This window comes from Astyanax mexicanus, chromosome 7, assembly GCF_023375975.1.
Source record: "Astyanax mexicanus isolate ESR-SI-001 chromosome 7, AstMex3_surface, whole genome shotgun sequence".
Taxonomy (NCBI): domain Eukaryota; kingdom Metazoa; phylum Chordata; class Actinopteri; order Characiformes; family Acestrorhamphidae; genus Astyanax; species Astyanax mexicanus.
The window spans coordinates 18,071,421-18,091,302 of NC_064414.1; the positions used below are offsets into that span (position 1 = coordinate 18,071,421).

Sequence of the window (19,882 nt, forward strand, 5' to 3'; positions counted from 1 at the left end):
AACCTAAATTTGGCTACTTAGAAGATTCTAAAGTGTAAAACATAATCTGGTTGGTTTAACACTTTTTTTCTTTACAAAACAATTTTCCATGTGTTGCTGTTTAACATTCATATTGTCTTTTATATTAAATTTACAATGTAAAAAATCATAAAAGTAAAGAGAATTTGTGTCCAAACTTTTGACTGGTACTGTATGTACCAGAGTCAGAGTGTATCTGTTATAAATATAATTTATTTTACTCCAAAGTGCATTTTTAATAACATGACATGAACGCTGGATCATTGACTCTGCTTGATTGGCTGCAGTGCTGCTCCTTTAACGCGGCTCTGCTTGCTGATTGGTTGGTTGGTTGTCCTGTGTAGGAAGTGGATTAGGGGCCCGTTCAGCGCGTGTGTGGACTGTGTGCATCAGAGCTGTGTTATTCTTTGATATTCTGACTGATAACAGGGGAACTATCCCTTGTTTTAGGTGTACGGGGGTTGGTGTGATGTCTGGACCTGTTGTACACTTGTTTTAAACGTTTTTCCTGCTGAATTACTGAACACAGAAGAGGATTTAGTTTAGTTTTGGGGGTTTGTTTTGGTGGTAGCGTTAGCATTTAGCGCTGTTCACTGTAGTAACTCCTGAATGAACGACTGACTGGCCAGTCCATTCACTCGATAGGGTAAAAAGCGGAATCCGGTTAAAGTAAAGGCTAAATTTAACAGTGGGTACATTACCTAAAAAAGATATTTATTATACTAGCTAGGTAATATATTTATATTTTGTAAGTAACTATTAAATTGGTACACTATGCTATAGCTGGTGCTCTGTCGAGTTGTGCTTTATTTGTGCTTCTTACCTTCACTGGGCATGCGCTGCCCTGCAATTCTTTTATGATTTCATGGTTTTTGTTAATTATAAAAAAAACTGAGATACAAAAAGCATAAATGGCAAAAAATAATAAAAAGAAGCAATAATAATTATAAGCTATTAAAATACAAAACATATTTGATTCACGTCTCATTATCTTCCTTTACCCTGATACAGTAAGATATCCTAATATCCTGCTGGAATCATGCTCTAACGTGGAGTTTTATTTTTTGTATTTTTACTTTTAAACATAATAAAGTAGGGTAGCACGTTTTGTCAAGGGAGCACAACCTGTCAGAACACCAGATTCTACATTTTAACTTCCCATACTAAAAAGCTTAGAATAGTGTGCTTTATATTGAAACCCTTATCTCCCTTCTAGCTAGGTTGACTACATCTGTAAACATGGGTGTGAAAGGCTTGCAATACTTCATGGAGTCCTGTTGTCCAGAGGCTTGCTTGCCAGTGGATCTGCTGCAAATGGCAGCAACTCATGCCAAAGCTCATCATCAGACCACTGCTACAGTGGTAGTTGATGGCATGGCATGTCTGAGGTACTGGTATCGATGCCAAGCTTGGGTCCATGGTGGTCAGTGGCAAGAATACATGCATTTCCTGGAGGAATTTGTGGGTGCGTTCACACGAGCAGGTTTAAGATTAGTCTTTTTCTTTGACGGGACAGTGGAGGAACAGAAGCGTGCCGAATGGGTGAAGAGACGCCTGAGAGTTAACAAGGACATAGCAAGAATGTTTCAGTACATTAAAAATCACTGCCAGCAACCAGACAGGGACATGTTTTGCCTCCCCTCAGGACTCGCCACCTTCTCCAGATTTGCCCTCAAGTCTCTTGGCCAAGAAGTGTGGTGCTCTGTTCGCGAAGGAGACTATGAGATTGCCCAATTTGCCCTTTCCAACAACTGTATGGCTATTCTTGGAAACGATACTGACTTTGTCATCTATGACACTGTTCCGTACCTGTCCATTGCAAAACTAAAATTAGAAAGCATGACTACTGTACAGTTCTCCAGAGAAAAGCTCTGCAACATCCTGAAGCTCCAAAAGTCTGATCTTCCTCTCTTTGCATGCATTCTGGGCAATGATATTGTGCCAGAGCACCATCTGCAGCATGTCCGTAAAAATGCTTTGTCCTCTTACGGGAAGAAGCATCAGGGTGATAAGGTCCATGCTGTGGCCAAGTTGATTAATAGTCTTCATCCTAATGGTGATGGAATACATGGAATTTCAGCACTGCCATTGTCGAAAGCAGACAAGGAGGCTGTAGAAAAAGGAATCCAGTCATATCTGCTCCCAGGTCAAATGTCTCCATGGTTAGATTCCAATCTACAACCCCCTGAGCCAGTGTGTGTGATGAAGAAATACATAAACGCAGACATACTGCAGGTCCTGAAAACAATCAATACACAGACTCATACATAGTTGAAGTGTAATGTTATTTTGAAAACCTTACTGATTTAAATCATTTGAATTCTCTTTCTTGCAGGCAGCAAAGGAAAAACACATGCGAGCTGAATGCTTTATAAGCTATAATGTGCTGTATGATGGGGTGGTGGAATGCAGCAATACACTAGAAGATGAGGAAGATGTTGAGCTATCACCACAGGCCATTTTATACCAGCCTATTAGAGAGCACATCTATGGTGTTCTTCTGTCAGCACTGCCAGGTAGGTTTCTTTTCATTTTCATGTCTGTTACAAGTCACTTTTTTATACAGATGTTCTGGGTGATAGTAATAATATATTATATAGTATTTGTAGTAAAGACCAATGTGCTAATTTAACAATAAGTTGATAATTAATCTCCATCTGTTCTCTAGATTCCCATGATCATGATCATGATCTGTCTGTCAAGGAGTGGTTTGTTTTTTCAGGAAATCCACTTAAGGAACCAAATAAAGTGGCACCAAAGGCTTTAAATATTCCAGGTATGCAGTTAAAGCACAGGATACATACACTCAAATATAATACCCTGTTCACACCTGGTCATTTTATGTGCCGGAATTGAATCCTGAAAAGAGTTTAACCAAATGCATTTACACTTGGTATTCAAATTTGTCTCTGTTTTATCAGACTCAGTCTTCTTAAAGCACAGCAATTACTTGTGTTTTGATTGCACTGGTAGGAGCTTTGGATGTCAAAATGTTCCTTGGAGAGATGGATGCATTTACACTGCTTTAATGTGGCTCAAATGCATCTCAGACCACCTCTCCAAGTGGTTTATTAGATTTGTGCATTTTTTTTTAAAATATGTCTTTTGTGCGTATATACTTGTAATTGTATGTGGTTTGACCTTATCCAGATATAATCATAATCCTCAAGATACACAAGGCTATCAGGTGTAAATGGGGTCAAAAAACCCAGACAAGGTTACATTTTAACATTGTTGCATTCCACACTAAAATAAATTTATCCATCTGCTCTGAGCTGCAGAGATGAATTTTTTTTATTGGAAGCAGCTTTAACCATTTTCTAGACCTTTCCCTGTATATAGCTATACCAGTTAGCTTTATTTTGCTACATCCCAAATGGCACAATTCTACATTTTACTCACTACGATAATCAGCCTGATATTGTGCACTATTTTTGGGCATTCTTTAGTAAGGCTGCAACTAATTGTTTTGGGTGATGAATAATCTGTCAGAAAAAAAAATGTTTTGTACTTTTTATCTTACCTGCTCAGGACTAAACATGTAAATGTCACCCTGTTGTCCAATCCCTGCCTTAGCATAACATAATAACTTATCATAGCAAACTAAAATAATGACCCATTAAGCTACCCCAGAAAGCTACATCATCACCCAAAAATAGTTGCACCAACAGGAATGACATGAAGTGGCTAGGAATGGCAGCAGGTCTTGATGGAGAGGATCATCAAATTTGGATGCAGCAAGGTCATCTGAAGGGCCTGGTGTCAGGGTGTAGTGTGCAATTTTATTCATCAGGATAACATTTATTACAACACTTCCTTTCATTTCATTGATAATGACGTTTATTACAGGAAAACTGAAGAAACACAGGTTAAATATCTCACAAGAGAATTATTCTAGCTACCATCATGGAGAATTGCTATTGAAAACTACTAGTATTACTGGTATTAACAAGAGTAAAACATTAGGTAACACGAGACACACTGAAGTTAGGCTACTGTTAAGCACATAATATTAATAAAATATTTCTAGCTAAGATGCCTGAAATAGCATTGTCTTAGCAAACACCCTCCATGAGACTTTGTTGTTCAACAAGTTAATTAAAAACATTAAGATACTCTCATTATTTGAATAAAGCACAACGTAAAAAAAAGCAAATCATTAAGCATGATCATCTTCATTAGCACAGACTGCAGTCCTGTCATGTATTGTGATTATGTTCAGTTTGGGATACAGCCTTTTTGTTTGCTGTAGGAGGAATATAAAGCAAAAAACATTATGTGGCGCAGAATTTCCTATGTTTCCTTAAATAATTTGCAAGCTTGGAACGATTTGGAATTTCATTAGAATATGCAAGAATAAATATAAATGAACATATATACTTTTTGTTTTCAATATACTGTTTTGATATCTTATTAGATTAAGGATGTGTTAACCTCATTTAGACAAACACAGGTGTGGTAGCTGATTCTCTGTGAACCCATAGATTTCCCCTGCCACTGTATGGATTTGTTGAGTTCATCATGCTTTATTACAGGCACCTGTTTGTAACATTAGGTTGTGCTCTGTGCTTTTCTATGTAGCAAACATTTTTATGCTGTATCATTAATTGTCTTTTGATCAATTAACAGAGCGAACTCCTGACCTGATGACACTGTGGTTTGGAAAGAACTCTGAGCTAAAAAGTGTCCGTGTGTTCACTTTCTTGGCTGTCTTTGACCTTCAGGACTTTTCTCAGGACATTATTCATTTCGAGACTCCTCTGGTAACTGTGATTTGTCTTGTAGCCTACATTGCCGTTCAGGTGAGTTTAACCTGCAGCATTCAGATGTTTATTTTCTTAGTTTCTTAATTAAACTCTGATGTTACAGCCTGTGGTATGTTTGTATGCAGGCCACTGTTTAATGTCTACATGTAAAGTGGTTCTTCAGCCCTGCTGCTTGTTATTTGTATTTCTTAACAGAGCGTAGGTGTGACCTATGCTTTTACTGAAATGGTCTGACTTTATGTATGTATGGGTTTTTAATGATGGCTTTCTGATTGTTTGTTTTGTACACTAGACCTTTCGATTTTCTCTGCTTACAAACTAAACAGGTCTATTTGTTCTTATTTTAGGCTAAACACATTTCACTAGAAGACATAGATGCTTATCTAAGTCAAGCAGTCTGCATCAGATACAAGTCCTACACAGAGTTGCAACAAACCAAGGTTAGTGGCTTGTGGCATGAACAGTATCTCTCCAGAGACATTCCAACTCACTGGAGTCTTCAGTTGTTCAGAAAATTGATCCGCATATCTGTCCTCATCAGAAGCTTACAAATGTAATCCATGATCCATTTCAAAGGTGCCCTCCAGCCATGTTTACTTCCTGGTTTCTAACCAGAAATCTCCCCATAAACAGAAACTCTACAGTTGTTTGAGAGTTGGTGAATGATTAAAGCAGATTTATGCCGCGTTTTCTCGAGGACACTGCATGCTGTTTTGCTCAGGGCTGCAACTCATGGTAAATTCCTCACTCTCTTGCCAAACCAGCACTTCATGAAGTTGCAAAAAATTAAGGCCACTGTTTTTTTTCTCCAGAGCAGCAAGCCGCCTTGAGCGATGGATTGGATTCTCTCACTGTTGAGAAAATAAGGGAAAAGAGAGACTTGGGGGGATAATTTTTGGTCGCCTTGCGACATTCCTCCTAAAAACTGCTCTAATTGTGGTCTGAACCTGAGAGCAATGCTCTGGTGACGGGCTCCGAGACGTCCCCGCCGGTGACCACAGGGCTATTTCAGCTCCCACCCTAATTTAAACCTACTATGCACGCTATTTCAGACGCGGCCTCCGAGGCAGTTCATGGTTTTGGAGTGCCCGGATTGAAAGTTCTCCCCACAGCTATAGAGATAATGGACGATAGAGAGACAAATTAGAGCCTCGTGGGAGATATGCAGGAAGCCACCTCTTGATTTACGTGGCCGGTTTGCTTGGGCACATGAACCAACCTTTTTTGTCCCCCAGGCCCTCCTCTCCTTTACCAACACTCCTAAAAGACGATTTAGAGAAATATCATATCATTTCTTCTCACACTTACAGGAGAAATCTGTTGTGCAATGGACTTTGAGCTTGTTAGTGGTGTAAATAGTAAATTATAAGATTGGACTACATTATGCCCTATCGCTAGCATTATAAGACTGTTGGGAGCATCGGCTAAAAATGCTGTGTTTCAGAATGCTGGGGGAGAATGGAGCAGGGCTATTTGTTAAAAGTTCATACTCATTATAATGTTTCACTACACTCCAAGTCCATTTAACACCAAATTTCTTCTTTAATGTAGAGGAACTATGTTAAAAGAAACAACATGATATATAGACCCAGAAAATATCAAATTGAAGTAACCACCCAAAAAAACATCAACTGAGTGAAAACTCAATTCAAAGTATATATATATATATATATATATATATATATATATATATATATATATATATATATATATATATATATATATATATATATATATGCATATAAACATTGAATTCATAGTTTCATTTTTTTATGTTTTATTTTTTAGCTGGTGTCTATTCTGAATGATTAAAATTGATCTAACTAATAAACCCCTGAAGTAACACAATTCTATTTTTGAACCAATCACTATTATTATTCAACTTTTATTTAATCAGCTTTTACTACCTGTGGTGTTCTTTGAGGCTCAATAATGAGGCCCCCTCAGGTTTAATGGATCAATCTTTTTTTTTTTTTTTTTTTTTTTTTTTTTTTTAAATAAAGGAGGCGTTCTTGTGTCTGTTGTGTCTATTGTGGTATTCCTATACCAGAAAGGACCTCATTATCTATTGGATCTTTCCAGCAGATAATTGTTTGGTTACAAAACGGCATTTTCTTTTACATTTTGTGTGTGTGTGTGTTTTTTTTTATGCCCTCAAGTATTTTTATATTTTTGTCACACTGACTAATTTAAATGATGTCAGGAGTTTACATCTACTTTTAGCCTTAAGCTTCTAGACAAATTGGCAGAGGTGTGTTATGTGATTTTAGATGGGTGTTTGTTGTGAACATGTCAGCATTGTTTGAACATGCCTGTGTGTTGTTTCAGCTGAGGTCAAGCGAGATGGGTGAGTTTATATTGGAAGAAGAGGGCAATACATTGACTGGTGAATGATTTGGTTGAGGGGCTGTGTGTTTAGTGAGTGTAGAAACAGCAGGTGTTGAACTGCCGCGCGGCTCGGGGGAAGCGTGTGCGCGGGCGTATGTGTTTAAGGCGCGGTGGCGACAGCCTGCCGCTGGCCAGATGAAAGTGTGCAGAGCGCTCCTGCCTCCCATGTGCCGGAGGGAGGCCAGAGCACCTGTTGCACACACCATTGTTGCTGCTCCATCAAAAGCGGCACTGTCACATCTGCCTGAAATGTGAAAAGGGGATCTCAGGGGAGGGGAGGGTAGGGGGGCTTGAGGCTAGCTTTAAGAGCCAGACAGATGGCAGGAGAGTCTCCAGGGGCTGCTTGATACCCCCCTCTAATCTCTCTCTCACTCCTCCTGTGCTGCTTTGTGACACTGAGGGAATGTGCATGCAAGCTAGTGCTAGAAATGCCTCTGCATATCTGGACACATGGAGCGAGAGATCACAATGGCTTATCAAGACACATTACCGTATATAGTATACATTTTTTGCTTTTTAGAAAAACTCATAGAAATCATAGTTATTGAGATACAAATTGCGCCTGTTTTTTTTTTTCCCTCCAGTTATACATGTTTTCCCCTGTTTTGTCTTCAGCATGCTGCCCCATATGTGGATCTTATAGAGGTGAAATGAGACAGATGTGAGACTGAGGTGTCATCGCACAGGTGCATGGCCAGCACACAAGATTATCTGTTGCCATTCATGTTAAACTTTCCCCCCAGGGCCTGCTGGAGTTTGCCGGGCATCTGGCTGGAGCAGCTCTCATTGTTTATGTAGTCAAACGCTGGAAGAACAGCTGCTGCTCTCGCTTGAAGAGTGAAGTATTGCTCTTTATTCTATCTGTCCACCTAACAGCAGGCCACTGTTGGTAATCATTGGCTAGAGATTTGCTGGCAGGCTTCCAAACACTGCTTGCCCTGGATCTTTTTTTTCCTCAAATCAAAACTAGCCAAACATTATCCAACTTCATGATTTGTGGTAGAATAAATCAACTTCCATAGGCTTATATAAAAAAATATAAAAGCAAATCAAATATTGTCTGTACTTTACCAAGCTGTTTTAAACTCTGAAAGGGCAACAAGTATCTCCCAGGTGCAAAGAGCTTAATTTATCAAACGATGACACCCGAACGCACAGACTGTCGATGGCCTCTGCCGCTCTGGCTTTATCTCCAGCCTGCCCTTTGTTTGCTTTGGTTTAAGGTGTGTTTGAGAGCAGAGCAGGTGGTAGGCAAGTCTTTCGTTTTGGTGTCACAGCAGCTAATCAGTCCTTCTCTTATCTTCCCTGGATGGGGGGAGGAAGCCAGGTGAGAAGCGGACAGTTGAGGGAGAACATTTACCCCCTCCCCCCTGAACATCCCGTTATCTTGACTGTTACTTCAGATTATCTCCCTTCCTCTAACAATAATTGGGTTAAATTCAGAATAGATTTAAGGAGTATTATCAGTTGGACTTTCTGGTGGTGTGATTTGAGGTTTTTGGTCACGCCATTGTGATGCACATCTTAAAGGTGCAATATGTTGTATTTTTCTACAGGTATATTTTCTTTTACTGACATTTTAAAGGAAAGGCATTTTACATTCCTCAAACTTCCTTGTAACCTCACAACATTCCACTATGTAAGATTCTGTAATTTAATATTGTTAAGTAATGTTTATTTTGTTGACATTCATTATACAGGTATTTTAAAGAAAAGGTACATATTGTCGCTTTAGGTTTCCCTTGAATTCATGATTTTTTTTAGGTCCACCTTTAATACCTTTGATAAGGTATTGTGTTCACTGTAAGAAACCACCTTTATGTTTATTATTTATTTTACTTTATTTAAATTTTCACTTTGCAGTTGTGTTTTAAGGGAAAAGTTCTACATTTCCTAAAAATGTTTAATGTTTTTTGAGGACAGTTAAAATGTAGCATATAGAAAGTGATGAAAGCTGTGTCCTCCTCTGCAAACATATTATGTGCTTATTTAATTAGATTTTATTTATACTTCTAAACCTACCTGTGTGGCTCACAAGTGGCAAAACCCCTCCAGGCTGCTACTGTTATTAACTTTTAAAAAACTAAACACAAGTTATATAATCTATGCCGCTTAGTGCACAGTAATTACTTAAAAATAAAAAACACAGTTTAGGTAAATTCAGACTACTTTTTACAACAAATGTTGTCACAAACAAGCTTTACAGAGATATTGGTCCAGGCCTCTTATGAGTAAGCACAACAGTGGCAAGAAAAAACTTACATGTTTTACAAAGCATTTTGTTTTGAATGTAAAATAGTTTCAGAGTAAGAATCCTATTTTTTAAACCCATAAGCGTGCCATATATTTAAAAAAAATCTTTTTAAAAGTAATTTCTTTTGCATTACTCATCATCCAGGTTCCTGAGGTGGACCCAAGGGCTGTCCAACTTGGCTCACTCTTTGTTCGAGGCCTGACTTATCTCGTTGCTGCCAACAGTGCCTGTGGTTTTCCTTTTCCAATGAATGAGCTCATGCCTTGGAAAACCTTTGATGGCTTGCTCTTCCATTCCAAGTACCTGCAGGCTCACTCTGGGTGCCCTAAAGAGGAGCTTCTAGAGGGCAACGTGAGTAAACATTTCATGACTGGTAATAATCACACACAAGTTGTGAAGTGTGCTAAATAAAGACATGCAATGCTTGGCCTTCTGTTAATGACTCACAGAAATCTGTATATAAATAGAAGTCCAAAATACAGAGGTTCACCAGCAGTACACTAGAGAGATGTATATGTTTAATAATTAAGAACAGAGAGAACTTAGTGTACAAATTATTTTAAACTGATTATTTAATTCAAAAACTGTAGTTACGCTACTTGGATAAGAAAGGTTCACTGATGCTTTATAGTGCCTTATTATATAATTGTTTATAATGTAAAAATAGATATATGCCTGAGGCGTACTGGTGATGTACTTAAAGTATCAGCTTAGAAAGTAAAAGCACACTATGTTGAAAAATACTGACATTACAAAATAGCGTAAATGTAATTGGGCCTTATTATTGAGCCCTGTGGAACACCACGAAGATCAGGTCTTCATTTCATTAGTTTTCATTCCAGCCAAGCAGAATTACACTCTGTATTATAAACCTGTTGTTTAGGGGATCTCTAGACCAATAGGACAAGTAGAATCAGGAGTGGTTCTACTTAATTAGAATGAAATCCTAAACCCACACTGGCCCTTAGTGGACACTAATATGACCCCTGAAACAGGTAGTACACCCTGAAAGAAAATTAAGTAGTTAGTTAAGTTTAATGCAAAATTAATGAAGATTTTACATGTGATACCTAGTCTGATTCTTTGTCCCAGCCTTCCTGGACTTCACTCTTCCAATCACTTCGAGAGCTGGTGCTGGAAGTCTGCAGGAGGCGTGGCTTCAATATTGTCAGCCAGCCACGCAGAGTACAACATGGTGAGCAAAAAAAACAAAACAAACAGATGCTTTTGTCCTACTTTATTTATACTCTATTAAATTATACTTTTATTTATATAGTGCATTAAATTAATCCATTTCAATCTGAAAACTATTTACATGATTTTTTTTGCCAGAAAAAAACAAAACTTTGTATATATTACCTAGGAAACTACATAACACACAGTGAGACTAAAATATAGTATAATATATTTACTGTATTTTTCACACTATAAGGCACACCGGATTATAACGTTAGATTCTTTAAAAAAAAACAAAAAACATTTTTTTAAAGTCAAACGACTGCTGGATGTTAATCTACACAGATTTCTTTCCTGAAAACTGTCTATTTGGTTGAGTAAAGCTCTTCCGTTTATTTACAGTAAGATTAGCAGCTAACCGCTAGTGCTAGCTGCCCACTACACTGAAGAACCCTGTGTGTTCCTGTAATCCAGGGCGATATTAGCAAGTGTTTCATTTCAGGTAGCTTGTTTTGACATGGTAAACACACAGGCTACAGGTCAATAATACTCACCTCTGAATGGCAAAAGAGCTAGCACTCAGTGCAGTTAGCGGATAATGCTAATACTGCTCCAGTCTTAGTGCTGGAGAACTAAACTGAAACTCCTGTATAACCAATAGGGAAGATGCATGTTTTATATAATGAACTAAGAAGTAGATTTTTTATTTTTATTTTAACTGTTCCATTTAGTTAATAATTTCTCAAAATATGAAGTAAACTCTACACAAATAAAGTGAGTGCAAATTGCTACCCCAATTTTTTTACAGTAAAAAAGTGAACTCAATGCAGTCCTCTGCTTTTTTGATTATTCTTCTTATTTGTTCAAATGTAGGGATCTTGTGATCACTATAATAGACACTGAATATAGAACTGGAATAAGATGTGTGAGTGAGTGGAGTATCCTGCCTATAGAATAGTTTAGTTCTGGTACCTCTTGCAGACGTTCAGTATTCAGCAGGGTACATAATACACTCCATCTGGTTCACGGCAGTGTAGCAGTCTGCTCCCCGACCATGTTTTGTCATAACAAGAATAATTCAGGGTTTCTTTTTATAGGAGGTGATCTATATTAAGTAACATAACAAGACAACAAAATTATAATGTGGGGGCTGTTACAATCTCCTGGAGCCCCGTTTCTTTTCAGTTGGCATACAGCATGCTGTGGTCCCTTGGCAAGATTAAAAGAGACCTTATGGTGAAATTGTCTCCATCTGTTTTTTTCTATTGATGTTGAACAGCGAATGAAGAGCATGTTGTGTCTCTATGGCAAGTCTTATATTTTTGTTCATGTTATGGCTATGCATTGTCTGCTGCATTTCATAATATATTTATATAGTCTTACAGACTGTAAATATATAAAGAATGTATCATAATACATTATATTAAAAAATATTACTGAAACAGTTGGAGTTGAATTAAAGTGTTGAATTAAAACAAGTATGAGAGCACATTTGAGTATTACTAGAATACTGTGTGTCTGGGGGAAAATACACACATTTCTTTAACAAAATAATACTGCAGACAGAATCTTATATAATCTTTGTTTAAGCTATCTGTGATCCTTTTTTCCATCTTTCCTGTTGTATTTTTTTCTTGATCTTAATTGCCTTTTGTTTCTTAAGTAAAAAGGGGATTACATTGCATTTCAAATCTGATAGAAGTCTTCTGATAGAAATGTGATATTCAAGTGTACGTATAAAACGTCTGTCTTTAATTTATGTCTGCATTTGAGCTGGTAATCACTGCCTCAGGCTTGTGGGGAGGTGGTGGTAGAGTTCAGGCTTCAGAGAATTGTATGGTTTATGTTTCCAGTGATTCGCAATTTCTCTGCTCCATAGCAATTGCTTATTTTGAGGGACTGCACCCCATAATTAAAATCACATTTAAATGATACTGTAATTTCCTCAGGGAGGCCCATGGATGGCAAGCCTCACAGAGAAAGTGGACCCCAACCCTTTAGCACCTCAGACCAGTACTATAGACAGCAGCAGCACAGAGGCCCTCCGCCCTATATGACTACTGAAAGGGTATATGATTACACTGAAAGGGTTAATACACTTTAACTGCTAAACAAAAGTAACATTTAACAAAAGATGTGCTGGGAATGTGACAGTGCAGTGTTTCATATTGTTTTACAGTACATTTTGCATTATCATATTGTTATTGTATCATGACTAGTACACTGATATGCCAAAAGTCATGGGATAGCAGTATGTACAATGTGATATATGAACATATGAAGTGTTATCTCAAGGGATGGGTTGGGACCACCCACACCTGTATAAGCTGTGAAGTGAGCACGGTCGATTGTTAATTCTCGTGGCTGACGGCAATTGTCCATGTGAATAGACAAGAAAAAAAAACAAGACAACAGACAAGAACGTGCATATTCTGCAGTTTATGGAGATGGCAAAAGTCATGGGACACAAACCTATTTCCTGTGCCATGACATGACGTGATGTGTCATTGTCTATAAGATTGTGGCTAGTTTGTGACTATGGTGTCAGATTGAGACTCTGTACAGCAAAACCTGTGTTTTAAATATTGTACATTTATTTTGTTGATTATTTGGAACGGACAACAAATAAAAACATTTTAAGCACACTTTCCCACCACTCATTTTACTGTTTTAAACCATTGTATTGAATTGATTGTACACCCCTACAAGTAAGTAAATTAAGTACATTTCAAAATGCTTTCAAACAGAGAACAGTAATCTGTTTGTGCATTCCCAGTAATATACTCCACTGTAATTCTTTCTTTTCACAATAATTATTTCTTTCTAGCACACATGCATAGACCAAGATCAAGACATCCCAACAGAAGACGGTATCACCTTGCTCCGAGGTGGGTTTACCACAGATGTTCACTCATTAGTTGCTTAATTTCACATGTTCATTTCCGTGTTCTAGCAGTTTTAACAATGAATTTGCTATTCATTAAGTGCTGTTTAATAACTCACTAATTGTGATCTTGTCATTCCTCTTGCCCATTTACTGTTTTATAGATGGCCTCAGTATCAAAACCCAAGATCTGATTTCCACTGACACAGTTTTGAAGAATTTGCCTTGCTCGGGATTTGATGCACCATTAATGTATGGTACATTCACTTTTGGACATTTGCTTTGTATTCTGGCGAACAGAAGCTCCACTAAACTTTGATTTCTTCATTTGTTTTAAATCTGTGTGAGGTAAGCGTGCTCAATTCACTGCATTATCTTTTGTAAGGTTAGGAATTTGACTTTGGTGACTGAGCAGGACCTTTCTGTTGCCATTGGCAGTTTTGCTGAGACTCTTTTCCATCCTGTTGTTACGAGTGTGGGAATGCCTGCACAGTGACCATCAGCACAGATTCTCCAAAGGAGATGTTTGGAAACATTTTATTAGGACTGAGTATAAGTAATTTTATAAGGCTTTGCAAATCATAAAAATAAGAACACAAATGTGTTCTCTAAAAAGTCAGCCAATAAAGTGGCTTTTCTAAGCACTGAGTGATTCTCCACCTCCTTCTACTTTCTCCTCTTCTGAGATATTGTAAACAGCCCTCAGCAGTGTGTTTAGTTGGGAGGTTATGAGCTTTTTTTCTCCTATTGTGTAGATGATATGAATCAGCGACAGAAATGGAACCTTCCTGAAGTCTGTGCCAAACCCTCCCTTGATGAATATTCAGCTCCAACTCTAATTAGTCTCAGATGATCTCTTATCTTTCAACCCTTGTGGTTTGGAGCGAGTCCAGTGACACACAAGTCCTACTATTACGTGTAGGCCTTCCTACATGGAGAAGGTACTAGACAGATGGGAGGGGCTGCTTTCCAATTAAGCAAACTGTGATTTAGAAAAACATGAATGAAAATGTGCAGTTTAGTGCAGATTATTAGAATTAACGAAGCTTGGCAAGATGATTTGACAGATGGGAGGGTGCTTTTGCATCGCTGGAAGAGCCATGTGATTTCAAATGTTGCAACAGCTGTTTTTTTCTTTCTTTGGTCTTATGTGAATATTATTTTGTGTTTGGTTTGTATTTTTCTTGTGATTTTTGCTGTTTTACACATTTTGGCATAGTATAAAACTGGCAGTTTTATAATGTGTTGACCAACAAAAAAATAAAATCTTTTACACTGACTCCAATTGAAAGTTAAGAAGATTTTTCTTTAAAATGATAAAGTTGCCATTTTGGTGACATTAAGTATTGTTTGCTAACAACGTTTAGCACTTTGAAATAATGGTAAATGAAACCAACTATGCCCGTTTAAACCTAGTCACTTCAAATGACAAGCATCTGAATTGAATCCTGATACAAATCTAGACCATTTACACTTATTAGTCAAATCTGTCTCCATTTAGCCTAGTTTTTCGCGATTATTGCAGTTACTGGCGTTTGGTTGTTCTGAGAGGAATTTGATTTATTGGATGTGTCCTGAAGAAACTGGTGTGTTTACACTGCTAGAACATTTGGCCAAATGTGTCTTAGACCGCCTCCTGATGTGTGCTTACATTTTTAATTGGCTTGACCATATCCAGGTATAATCCTCATATTTAAAATGCATGAAGTGACCAGTTCTAAACAGTGTCAGAATATTCCCCACTGAATAACCATTACGGTGGATTTTGGAAATACTTTGTGACTAGTGCTGAGTGGTATGGGTTGATAATGTGTGTGTATATATGTGTATGTGTGTGTATATATATATATATATATATATATATATATATATATATATATATATATATATATATATATATATATATATATATAGTTCTGATATTGATGTGAAGAGTCTGCAGAAGAGAACACCTACAGAATTGGACACCGGCATGTATCTATCTGCTCTATGCTAGCTAACAGACAAACCTTTGGCCTAGCAGGTGTGCTTTAGTCTGTTACCCCAAATGCTTACTGTTACTCCAAGCTGAACAGTATAAAGTATAAAGCGTTTATTTCTGCTGAACACTATGAAGTTCTTAAATTTTGAAGGTCAGAACACATGTAGTTATCGCTTTAATGCTGCCCCCTCGGGTAAGTTCTGAGTGATATTGAAATATCTAAAATGTTTTTAAAATGATATCACCATTTTTTTTTTAATATATTTTTACAATGATAAATATTGATATGTTTAATTACTGTCCAACCGTCAGCATCATGCCAGTATGTCAGCATATCCACAAATAGTTATTTTGTTTGTTGAATGACTCGTATGAACTGCCTTATTATAAACAGATGTTTGCTTAATTCAGATTGAAAAAAAAAGCTAAAGTTTGCCTTTAATGATAATGCATTTTTCAGTAAACAGTTTAACCATGCTAGAAAACACTTACTTTTAATTATGACAAACTTAAATTATTACATAATACCAGCACCTGGCTATTTAACAACTTGTCAACTTGTCATTGTTGGCAAGTTACTAAGCAGATGAAACGCTACTCTGGGACATGCTTTCCTTTACCCACGAGGCTATGAAACAGTGGCTCTGCTGGGATTCCTTAAACAGCCCAGAGAGGAAATAGGATATGGAGAAAGTTCCACAGCTCTTCCTCCCATCTACAGAAAATGAAGCCTGCACTGGAATGAAAAACAGAGCTATACAAACACATGCCTTGACCTTGGCATGGGTGAACCATGTAGGAATAGCAGGAAGTGGAGGCGATGGATTTATTCGTGACAGAAAGAAGAGCAGAGTGTTGAGTCTTTGACACTGAGATCAGTGACGAGCCTTTTTAATCCCTGTGAAATGTAGGTGCGTTATCTAGTGAGGTCGAATGTGAGTTCCAAACGGAAAAAGGAACAATGGAGCTTATATTGCTAATAAAAAGGTAATGGATGATGGAGGCACTGATATGAGCTAACGGCCAGGGTTAAATGTGTGTGTAAGGGTTCGGTGAGACTGGCACATGTAATTTGAAAGTCACACTTTCACCACAGATCTGTAGAGCGGGAGTTACATTTCACTACTGTAGGAGAAACCTGGGGGTCAGAGATACAGCAGCTGTGCTCACTGTCAGAGCACTTCACTTTCTGTATGTCTTTATTTATGGGCTTTTATTGTGAGGGAGTGACACCAGGGTTTTGAACTTAATCACATTAAGGGCCATTTTGAAAAAACGTAATAAAGAGCGAGGGGGCTAGACAACATTTGTTTTTATCTCATTTTTATTTCACATTTTGCTTTATACACAGAAATACCCATTGTATATTCGGTGTATGCTAAAAAGAAGTATAGGCCCTCAAAAGCTATTCGGACGGTATTAGTTTCTCAGGGGGGCGTCTATGAAAAATATTTCACACTTCTACTTAGTGATAAAATTCTTGCATCTGGACTGCAATTTTTTGCTTTCTCGGTCACATGACATCACGTTCTGTAGCGCCGCCATTTCCACTCGCTGTTGTATTCACATGGATCTCTGTGGAAAAGCACACCCAAATTATAATTACGGTACATGGCAGTGGACAAATAGCTTTTTTATTAAATGTGAGGTGACGAAACTCAGAGATATGTGTCCGTAAATTAAATGTGGACTTAAATTACCGGATGACCACGAAGTTCAAAGAAAATTTGAAATGTTACATTAGTACTTAAATTACTCAATTATCTGAACTTAGACCCTTAGTCTGAATGTGCTGTACTGTGTCTTAAAGCAAAGACAATCCAGATAGAGGGAGAGTTGTGAACTGTAGCTATAAAGTTTTTTTTTTTTTTTTTTTGCTGCTTTTAGCCTTTTTATAAATAACTCTTTAGATGGGTCAAAAAAGCTGATTGCTTTTGGTGCAAGGGTTGGAGCGCACATTATGTTGCATTGCATGCTTGGGGTTGTGGTGCAGCATATTGTGAAATATGCAATTATTAATAGAATACCAAAATAATTTTGTCAGTCTGGTCTGAATTTTCTGTCAGGAATTGACTCATGAAATCACGTGTTTTATTTTTTGGATGGTAGAATGGTTCTCCCTGTTCCCCATTACTCAGACCGTTTCTATCTAGCATCATTAGATGACACAACAGAATTGCCAGTCAGCATAATTCTCCAGGCTCATAGAGCTGTAGTAGCGTCATATGCAACAGGCAGCAGTGAAATCGGACACAGATAGATTTGAAATAAAAATATCTGTTTCCTCCATGCTTACTGATTCTCGCTACTTTTTTGTGTTTGCTATATGTAGCTTGTGTCTTTCTGAAAACAGAAAAAGCAAAATTAGCAATGCAACAGCAAAATGTCTTTTTTATCAGTTTAATTATGGTTTGCCTCTGTCCGAATTAGAAACTCGACACCACATTGTTCTTTTTATCTGTTTAATTATGGTTTGTTTGTGTGTGAGCGTATGTGTGTGTGTGCGAGCACGCTCTAATGGTAAATATAGACTCCGTGCCCATGGCGCTGTGGTCACAGCTAGTGGGTTGAGGTTGGAGTTGGCGTGAGGGGATCTGGTGCTGGCCCATCAGTGGTGAGAGGCAGTCATCGCTATAGCCGTAGTAGGGATCAGAGCGTTTGTTCTGCAGGCGCTGAGGGGCTGGGGCGGGGTGGGCTTTGCCACAGGAACCCAGACTTTGGCACACTGTCATCTCTGTTTCCTTCCTAGAGCAGGAGGGAGGGAGTAGTAGGGCCGCCGGAGCCACAAATGAAATGCTACGTTGAATTTAGCATTTTTAGAAGGCCTGTTTCTTTTTCTTTTTTGGGATTGTTTTCCACTGTACCCAAACTATTTCTACCCCACTTTATCGTATAGCAGTAAAACAAATGTAGACATTACTGCATGTCTTACACAGCATTGCTAATATGCTTTCAAGAATCATCCCTACCATACATGAACAAGTTAAACTGAAATGCAATTTTCAAGCTATCATTTTTCTGTTTTTAAAGTAATAGGAGAAAGTATATCCTTCTTAGATCAGTAACTGCTGTAAATGTTTAATTTATTGAGTAATAAATCTGTACATTTAATTCAGTAATAACTTTTAATTTACAGATTTACTACTGAATCAGTTAAAAATATGTAGATTTAATTTAGTAGTAAATCTGTACATTTGATTCAGTAATAAATCTGTTACTTTATTTCAATAGTAAATCTACATTTGATAAAGTGGTAAATCTGTATTTGATTTAGTGGTAAAATAACACGTATAAAAACTAAAATGAAAAACAAAGAGAACATGATTATAGCAGTGTGGTGTTATGATCTTTGTAAACAGCATGAGGATATAAAATTGTTTACTTGATGATGGTGGTGGTAATGATGGTAATTATAGATAGTCTGATCTGTTTTCTGTAATAACCCCTTTCCAATAATAACCCACTTCCAAAGATTTGGACTTGGAAGCAAAACACAATGTAATTTCATAGTTTAAAATTGCTCTCTTACTATTGCAAAGGAACAGTAATTGCTTCCTGAACCTAAAAAAAATATTTAAAATTAGCAGCAGGTAGTTGCAGTAGCGTGTGCTGTTGTGATTTTAAGGCAGTTTCTGTATATCGGAAGGAGTATTAGGACAGCCTTACAAAACACTGTGCTGGATGCACACGCCTCTAAAAATAAAGAGCTGTTGTGAATAAATAGAGAGTCCGATATTTACAGTAGCTGCTATAAATAGAGACTGTAAAAGTCAGGAACTGGGCCCAGTTCTGCCCTTGCCATAATTGTATATTGACTTGCACCAATACTCAAAAACCGACAGAGAAAAATAGACAACGGCAAAGGGAAGAAAATAACTTCACTGTTGACCGCTTCAGCTCTGTTATGTGCTCTAACTGGCAGAAGCCTGTGTAAGAAACACATCACTCAACCATTGATGTTTTTTTGTTTTGCCCTCAGAAGTTCACTAATGGGTGAGCAAAGCCAGCCTTAGCTGAGAGCATTTTACTGCTGCTGTCTTCTGTTTATTTGTTTTGAGTAGTGGAGTTAATTAAGCATTATTTTTTTTTTTTTTTTTTTTTTAGAAATTACATTTATTTTATTGACATTATAATTAAAAAGTGAATATTTCAGTGTTATACTGATATTTATTTTTACACTGTGTAAGTGGTATTGTAAATCTTAAGTCTGGACTATTGTGTTTGGCTGCCTATTTTAGGCTTAGCCTCAGTTGTGTATGGGTGTGGCTCGAGTTTGTGCAAAACAAGCTTTCTTGCCTTTGTCACTGCATTATTCACAAATTCGATGGGATGTTTTCAACTACAGATCAGGAAAAAGTTAAAGCAGCATAGAGTACAACAAATTAACAAAAAAAATGTCTCTTATATTTATTTGG

At 37.5% G+C, this 19,882-nt stretch overlaps 1 protein-coding gene across 1 annotated transcript; it reads left to right on the top strand.

Annotated features, from left to right (window-relative positions):
• Nucleotides 1–347: 347 nt before the first annotated feature.
• fam120b (family with sequence similarity 120B) lies at nt 348–14,771 on the top strand. Its single transcript, XM_049481640.1, has 9 exons — nt 348–2,253; nt 2,354–2,534; nt 2,687–2,794; nt 4,648–4,820; nt 5,132–5,224; nt 9,571–9,777; nt 10,519–10,621; nt 13,430–13,490; nt 13,651–14,771. The coding sequence occupies exons 1-9, from the start codon at nt 1,258–1,260 to the stop codon at nt 13,688–13,690; spliced, it is 1,962 nt and encodes a 653-aa protein (XP_049337597.1). The 5' UTR covers nt 348–1,257; the 3' UTR covers nt 13,691–14,771.
• The last annotated feature ends 5,111 nt before the right edge of the window (nt 14,772–19,882 follow it).